Source organism: Enhydra lutris, unplaced genomic scaffold, assembly GCF_002288905.1.
Source record: "Enhydra lutris kenyoni isolate GAN:26980312 unplaced genomic scaffold, ASM228890v2 scaffoldscaffold26, whole genome shotgun sequence".
NCBI classification, from domain to species: Eukaryota; Metazoa; Chordata; class Mammalia; order Carnivora; family Mustelidae; genus Enhydra; species Enhydra lutris.
The window spans coordinates 3055298-3063698 of record NW_019154110.1 but is presented as its reverse complement, the minus strand read 5'-3'; the positions used below and the strand labels follow the sequence as shown (position 1 = coordinate 3063698).

Sequence of the window (8401 nt, the reverse complement as noted above, 5' to 3'; positions counted from 1 at the left end):
CTCTCTCTCTCTCTCTCTCTGCCTGCCTCTCCATCTACTTGTGATCTCTCTCTGTCAAATAAATAAATAAATAAAATCTTTAAAAAAAAAAAGTTTTTATTTAAATTCCAGTTAGTTAATATACTGTGTAGTATTAGTTTCAGATGTACAATATAGTGCTTGAACACTTCATACAACACCTGGTGCTCATCACACAAGTGCCATCCTTAATCCCCGTCACCTATTTCACCCATCCCCCCACCCACCTCCCTTCTAGTAACCATCAGTTTGTTTTCTATAGTTAAGAATCTCTTTCTTAGTTTGCCCCTCTCTCACTCATTTTTCTCCTTACTTGTTTTATTTCTTAAATTACACATTTAAATTAAATTATACAATGTTTGTCTTTCTCTGACTGATTTATTTCACTTAACATGGTATTCTCCATCTAGCTCCATCCATGTCATTGCAAACGGCAAGATTGCATTCTTCTTTATGGCTGAGTTATTACATACATAAATATTCATACACACACATATACACACACACCCAAGACTGGATACCATTCTCATCATTTACAGATAAACTGAGACTGAGAAAAGTAACTTGATCATCAGTCACACAGTTAATAGCAGAAGTGGGATTCAAATTCAAGCAGTCCGACTTCAGAAATTTGCCTCTTGTTATCTCAATAAATAATAGCTCTCTTCCCCTCTTTCTCCACAATCAGTTTGTTTCCCCTACTACTACTAGATAATGAGTTACTTCTACTTTAATAAAAATCTATACTCTAAAGGTTCATTCCATCTCCCTATCCTTCCCCTATCCTCTCATCTAGCAACCTCCGAGTCACTGGAGGATCTCTCCATTCTAAATTGTATCATTCTAGGAAATAATTTAAATAACTACAGAGGGCACACTATCCATATTCTGGACTCAACAGTTCTTTGACCCTTCAGTCCAAAGAATGAAATATGAATGCTCTTATAATTTCTTTGGTCTTTCTCAGATTTGGTAACTTCTCTCCTTGTTCACAGTCATCATTCAATTTTTGTCTTTTTTTTTTTTTTTTGAAGGATTTTATTCATTTATTTGAGAGAGGGAGGGAGGTAGAGAGCACACAAGTGGAGGAAGGAGCAGAGAGAGAGGGAGAAAATATGTATATATATGGCAGTGTATGTATTACATTCCAGCTATAAGAGAGATCATGTGGTATTTATCTTTCTCTGTCTTGATTTATTTCACTTAGCATAATGCTGTCATGGTCCATCCATGTAGTTGCAAAGGGCAGTATTTCATTCTTTTTTACCACTGAATAATATTTCATTACATATATCACAATTTCTTTATCCATTCACCTATTGATGAACTTAGGTTGTTTCCATATCTTGGCTTTTGTAAAGAATGCTGCAGTGAACATGGGGAATATATGGGAATGCATATATTTTTTTGAGGTAGTATTTTTGCTTTTTTTTTTTTTTTTGCTTTTTATTTCAGTTCCCAGAAGTGGAATTGCTGGGTCATGTGTTCTATTTTTAGTTTTTTGAGGAAATTCTATACAGTTTTCCATAGTGACTGCACCAGTTTATATTCCACCAGTAGTGCACAAGGTTTCCCTTTCTCCACTTCCTTCCAACATTTGTTATTTCTAATCATTTTGATAATGGCCATTTTAGCAGATATGAGGTGATATCTTACAATACTTTGATTTGCATTTCCCTGATGCTTTTTGATGTAGAGCATCTTTTCATCTATCTTTTGGCCAGTGGTATGTCTTTTTTGGAAAAATATTGAGGTCTTATGCCGTTTTTTATTCAGATTGGGTTTTTGTTTTATTTTGTTTTGCTACTGAGTGGTAGGAGTTCCTTACGTATGTTAGGTATTAGCCTCTTATCAGATACATGATTTGCATATATTTTCTCCCATTCAGTAAGTTGCCTTTTCATTTTGTTGATTGTTTCCTTTGCTGTGCAGAAATGTTATAGTTTGAAAAAAAAAAAGAATTTTTTAGTTTGATGTAGTTCCACTTGTTAATTTTTGCTTTTATTGTTTTTGGTGTCAGATAAAAAAATCATCACCAAGATCTATCAGGAGCTTACTGCCTACATTTTCCTTTAAAAGTTTTATGGTTTCAGGTCTTATGTTCAGGTCTCCAATCCACTTTGAGTTAATTTGTGTGTGGTGTAAGATAGAGTTCCAGTTTCATTTGCATGTGGCTGTCCAGTTTCCCCAACACCATTTATTAAAGAAACTGTCCTTTCCCCTTGTATATTCTTGGCTCTTTTGTCATAAATTAACTGACTGTATATGTTTGGGTTTATTTCTGGGCTTTCTGTTCTGTTCTGTTGATCCATATCTGTTTTTATGCTAGTACCATACTATTTCAATTACTATTGCTTTGTAATATATAGTTTGAAATCAGTGAGCATGATTCCTCCAGCTTAGTTTTTCTTTCTCTAGATTTTTGTGGCTATTCAGGGTCTTTTATGATTTGTTACAAATCTTAGGATTGTTTGTTTCATTTCTGTAAAAAATGCTGTTGGAATTGTGAAAGGAATTGCATTGAATCTATGTATTGCTCTTGGTGATATGGACATTTAAACAGTATTCTTCCAGTCGATGAGCATGGACTGTCTTTCCATTTATTTATGTCTTCTTCAGTGTCTTTTTAATTAATGTCTTGTTTCCAGTATGTAGCTCTTTCACCTCCTTGGCTAAATATATTCCTAAGTATTTTGTTCTTTTTGATGCAGTTGTAAATGGGATTTTCTTAATTTCTCTTTCTGATAGTTCATTATTAGTGTATAGAAACAATAGATTTTTGAGTCATGGGTTTTGTATTCTGCAACTTTACCTAATTCATTTATTCTAACAGTTTTTTGATTGAGTCTTTAGGGTTTTCTAAATATATAAATACATGGCTATATATAATATGTCACCTGCACATAGTGACAGTTGCCTTTTTCATTCCAGTTTGGAGGCTTTTTATTTCTTTTTCTTGCCTGATTGTTCTGGTTAGGATTTCTAAAACTGAATAAACTTGAATAAAAGTGGCAAGGAGCGCCTGGGTGGCTCAGTCATTAAGCATCTGCCTTCGGCTCAGGTCATGATCCCAGGGTCCTGAGAAGCCTGCTTTTCCCTCTCCCACTCCCCCTGCTTGTGTTCCCTCTCTCACTGCATCTCTCTCTTTCAAATAAATAAATAAAATCTTAAAAAAGAGTAGGCATCCTTGTTTCTGATCTTAGCTTTCAGCTTTTCATCATAGATGCTGTTGTGTGCTTCTCATGGATGGCCCTTATGTTGAGGTGTATTTCCTCTGTACCTGCTTTGTTGAGAGTTTTTATCATAAATGGATGTTGAATTTTGTCAGATGCTTTTTCTGCATCTGTTAAGATGATCGTGATTTTTATCTTTCATTTTGTTGGTGTGGTGTATCCCGGTGACTGATTATAGATGTTGCACCATCTTTGCATCTCTGGAATAAATCCCACTTAATCACGGTGTATGATCCTTTTTTAATGTATTAAATTTGGCTTGCTGACATTTTGTTGAGGATTTTTACATTTGTGTTTATCAGGAATATTGGCCTATACAGTAGTCCCCTCTTATCTGTGGTTTCGCTTTTCATGGTTTCAGTTACGTGTGGTCATCTGTGGTCCAGAGGCAAGTGACCTTACTCCTGACAGTATGTCAGAAGGTCAGTAGTAGCCTAATGCTACTGTTCATTCCCCTCACTTCATCTCATCATTTATCACCTCATATTATCACAAAAAGAAGGATGAGTACAGTACAGTAAGGAATTTTGAGAATGAAAGATCACATTCACATCACTTTTACTACAGTATCTTGTTACAATTACTCTGTTTTACTCTTAGTTCTTGTTGTAATCCCTTACTGTTCATAATTTATAAGTTAAACTTTATCATAGGTATGTATGTATAGGAAAAAACATAGTCTACATAGGGTTCAGTACTGTCCACGGTTTCAGGCATTCTCTGGGGTCTTGAAATGTATCCCTCATGGATAAGGGGAGACTAGCAGGGAGTCTGCTTCTCTCTCTCCCTCTGCCCCTCCCTTGCCTTTGCACACTCTCTCTGACTGTCTCTGTCTCAAATAAATAAATAAAATCTTTTTAAAAAACCAAACAAACTGGTTTGGGGCTGCCTGGATGGCTCAGTTGGTTAAGCGGGGTCATGATCCCAGGATCCTGAGATTGAGCCCCATGTCAGGCTGCCTGCTCAGTGGAGAGTCTTCTTCTCCCTCTCCCTCTACCTGCCACTCCCCCTGCTGTGTGCACACTCTCTCGCTCTCTCCCCGTCTCAAATAAATAAATAAAATAAAATAAACTGGTTTGCTGAGATTGGCAATGTAATTATTTACTTTCATATTGTACTTCCTGCATCCTAAAATGACTTACTTTTTTGCCCTTCGATACACTAAAAGGCTTTAATGAGGGGACGCCTGGGTGGCTCAGTTGGTTGGATGACTGCCTTTGACTCAGGTCATGATCCCGGAGTCCTGGGATCGAGTCCCGCATCGGGCTCCCAGCTCCATGGGGGGTCTGCTTCTCCCTCTGACCTTCTCCTCGCTCATGCTCTCTCTCACTCTCTCTCAAATAAATAAATAAAATCTTAAAAAAAAAAAAAAAGATTAAAAAAAAAAAGGCTTTAATGAGGATAGTCAACCAAACCATTGTTTTGAACAAGGAGATATTAACCCAATTCTAGTTAACCACTCCCTTTTTTGTGAGTTTATGACCACCTTACCAAGACACTTGTAGGCATATGTAGTGTCTGTCTCCATAGTAAGGTCTGCAGAAGTTAGTACCTTGTCTTTGTAGCCCCTGTCTGATGCAGCTTTCTTCCAGGGCACTTCTGTAACCATTTGTTAACAAAATAAATGCATACTTACCAATAGAATTCATCAGAACAGTGGGTTTATTTGGAAATTTATATCAACTTTATGCTTAGTTTTGGAATTAGTCCATAGTTACTGAGAAACTACTGTAATAATAGCAAAAAATACTTAGTGTTTACCATGTACCAGGTTCTGTTCTAATCACTATATATAAACTTCTCTAATCCTCTTAACAGGTAGGGGGTTTTTGTTTCTTGTTTTTTGTTTTTGTTTTTGTTCTTTTGCTTGTTTATCATTCCCATTTTACAGGTGAGAAAACTTAGCCATAGAGTAATTTATCTAATGTCAGATAGCTATTAAGTGGTAGAAATAGCATTCAGAAGCCACATAGTCTGGCCCTTAATTCCTCCACTATCTTTGTAATTTTTGAAAAAAAAAAATTTTTTTTTTAAGAGGTGGGAGAGGGGTGGAGAGGGGCAGGGGAAAAAGGAGAGAAAGAATCTTAAGGAGGCTCCGTGTCCCACACAGAGCCCAACTCGGGCCCCATCTCACGACCCTGAGATCATGACCTGAGCCAAAACCAAGAGTCAGACACTTAACTGACTGAGCCCCCCAGGTGCCCCATGTTATTTTTGAAATTCTTAATAAAAATATTATTTTTGAAATTGACATTTTTGAAAGTTCATCTTTGTCCCCTAATTCCTGCAGTAACTTAAGATTTCCTGGTCCACTACTTTATTATGAAGCTTCCAGTTACTAGTTGATACAGTGAACTTAAAAATTCTTTTGGAGGGGTGCCTAGGTGGCTCAGTGGGTTAAGCCTCTGCCTTCAGCTCAGGTCATAATTTCAGGGTCCTGGGATTGAGCCCCAAATCGGGCTCTCTGCTCAGCAGGGAGCCTGCTTCCCCCTCTCACTCTCTCTCTGCCTGACTCTCTGCCTACTTGTGATCTCTCTCTCTGTCAAATAAATAAATCTTTAAAAAAATTCTTTTGGAAAGAAGTAGTTAGGAAGAAATATGCACGTAATAAGTTGAGAACCTGTCATGCACCTTGCACTCTGCCGGATGGATGCAGATGTCTAGGAGTTAGTTCTCCTGCTGTCCACTGTAGGGCAGCACCTTTACCAATTTTGATGTCCATGAATTCCTCCCTGGAATACTAGACTTCTCTCTTTCCCATGTGTAATGCCTAAGACAAGTGTTTGACAGATCAAAGGTGCATTTAGTGTCTTTATTCACATTCTTGAATTGTACAATTGGTAGGCTAAAATCTGGTTTCATTTCCAAAACAAGAAAAATGTTTTCTGAAAATGGAAGGAACTTTAAGGTGGAAATAATTACTACTTATAGGCGTCAGAACTGTATTTCCTTATCCTGTCTCAACAAGTTGGTTGTAATTCTTAAGTTTTGAAGAGATGGTGGTGACAAGTTTGAGCTATCTAGATTAAAGAAGTTTCGTTTCTTTATGCTGTCATTAAAACTGTTCTGTCTTTAATCATCGAGTATCTCTGTGGAAGAAATAGATTTAAGCTAACAAATACAAGTAAGATGAAAATTATATATGTGGATGAGTTAAATTTATTTTAGAGCCCAAAATATTCTCTAGATGCTTTCAAAAGTCTTGGGTACTCTGTTTATATAAGTGGCTGAGAAGCTAATCTCTAAAATGTAGAAAACTTAAGTACAAGTTTTAAATGTACCTTAATAATTTCAGAATTTTAATTTCCGTTTTATTTGCAGCTCAGATCGTCTGATAGAAGAGACAATAAGGTAGGAAAATATTTTTGTTTTACTTTAGTGCGTCTTTTGTTTGCTTGCAACATAAATGAACAGATTAGGTTAACCCTGTAACTAGAGTTAAAGTTAATTTACCATTCTTAAAGATAGGAATTCCACTAGATTGTGATGTATTTTTACTGCATCCTTCTTTTATCAGAGACATTTCAAGCCCAAAATAGTCATTTTTAGAATTAGGCTGATATACCTAGGTTAATTCTTCTGATTAATTCATACTCAGGACTTTCAGCTTCAGTTTTTTCATTCTCACTTTTTAATGGAAAACCATTTTAGACATGTGATTTGGTAAATATCTTATTTATACCATTTATGTCAATTTGGTTTCTGTCACAGCAGCTGCAGAAAATCTTCTGCAGTCATATTTAGTATTATCTGTCATAACACTAAAGTAGTTTATTACTTAAGGTAAGGGACATTTATTAGTTGGTTTGAACTGCTTAATTCTGTAGGATTGGTGAATTACTAGATACTGTCTTATGATGGTAAAAAAGTAAATGAACTAGATGTGATCTCTACAGTTGAGAATTCAGCGATGTCTGAAGCATTTTTCAGGAAAGATATAATGACATACGTGGAAACATCAGCAAACATATGTACCCTTACTTGAGGCTGTGGTATTGTGCTCAAGTGCTTTACATGCTTTATTTTATTTAATTTCTTCAATAACCCATGAAATAAACACTGTGTTCCAAACAAAAAAGAAGTTAAGCTAAGTAATTTGCCTGTGGTCATATGATTAATACATTGTGTTGAGAATTCAGATCCTCAAATCTGAATCTCTTTAATTCTAGAACCAGAGCTCTATCTAAATGACTACCCTGTTTACCACCTTGTAGAAAGAGTACAAGCTTTGGAGTGTGCTTTGGTCTGTGCTACTTACCAGATCTCTGTTTTTGGATAAGTTACTCAGGGCCTTCATTTTGTTAGTGTTTAAATACAGGGATTGATGATAATACCTACCCTAAAAGATTATTATGAAGATTAAGTATAATGTGAGGTAAAATGCCTAATACAGTGCCTGGCTGATAGTGGGTAATATGTAAGTAGTAGCTGTATTATTAATGCAGACTTTTTTTAAACCTTTTATTTTGATATTTCAGATTTCAGAATAATTCCAGTAGTACAAAGAATTCCCATATACCTTTTACTTAGATTCCCCACCTTAACATTTTGCCACATTGGCTTTTTCATTTTTTTTCCTAAACTATTTAAAAATAAATTGCAGACTTGATGCCTCTCTACCACTTAATATTTCATCATTCATATTTTAAATATGTATTTATATTGATAGAGACTCATAGATTCTTATTTTATTCAGTAGGTTATAATGTTTCTATCATTATTTAATAAAGTACAATCTCTTAAAACAATATGCAGTTATCATATCTGGAAATTTTGTTTAAATTACATGCACTGGGTTGTCCATCTGAACAGTTTTTGCACCATTGCCTAATTGTCAACTGAAATATTTTCCTTGTGACTCCTTCCCTTTCATTAGCACATAAAGTGAAATCACATTTGCCAAGAATTTTTCACTTAAAGTTTCCCTATTATCCTTTTCCTTTTTTTCTTCCTTTTATTTCTTTCTCTTTCTATCTGATCTTCTTTAGGCCAGGCTTCCTTAATTAAGCTTTTCAACTCAAAGCTGGCCTATTTAAGGACTGGTAATTTTGAGTATAAAAATTTGGGATACTTCCTAGCATAGGAACATTTGAGAACCATAGAATCCCTGCTACTACTATTTTGCCAGTTAAAAAGCTAAAAAAAAAAAA

General features: G+C 35.5%; 1 protein-coding gene across 3 annotated transcripts in view; it reads left to right on the top strand.

Moving 5' to 3' along the window:
* Positions 1 to 8401, top strand: part of LOC111151731 (golgi SNAP receptor complex member 1) — a 52407-nt gene that overhangs the window by 35169 nt on the left and 8837 nt on the right. For all 3 annotated transcript variants that reach the window (XM_022509898.1, XM_022509899.1, XM_022509900.1), the window contains one exon: positions 6573 to 6602. In XM_022509898.1, coding sequence (XP_022365606.1) covers positions 6573 to 6602 — 30 coding nt within the window. The remainder of the gene's footprint in view (positions 1 to 6572; positions 6603 to 8401) is intronic.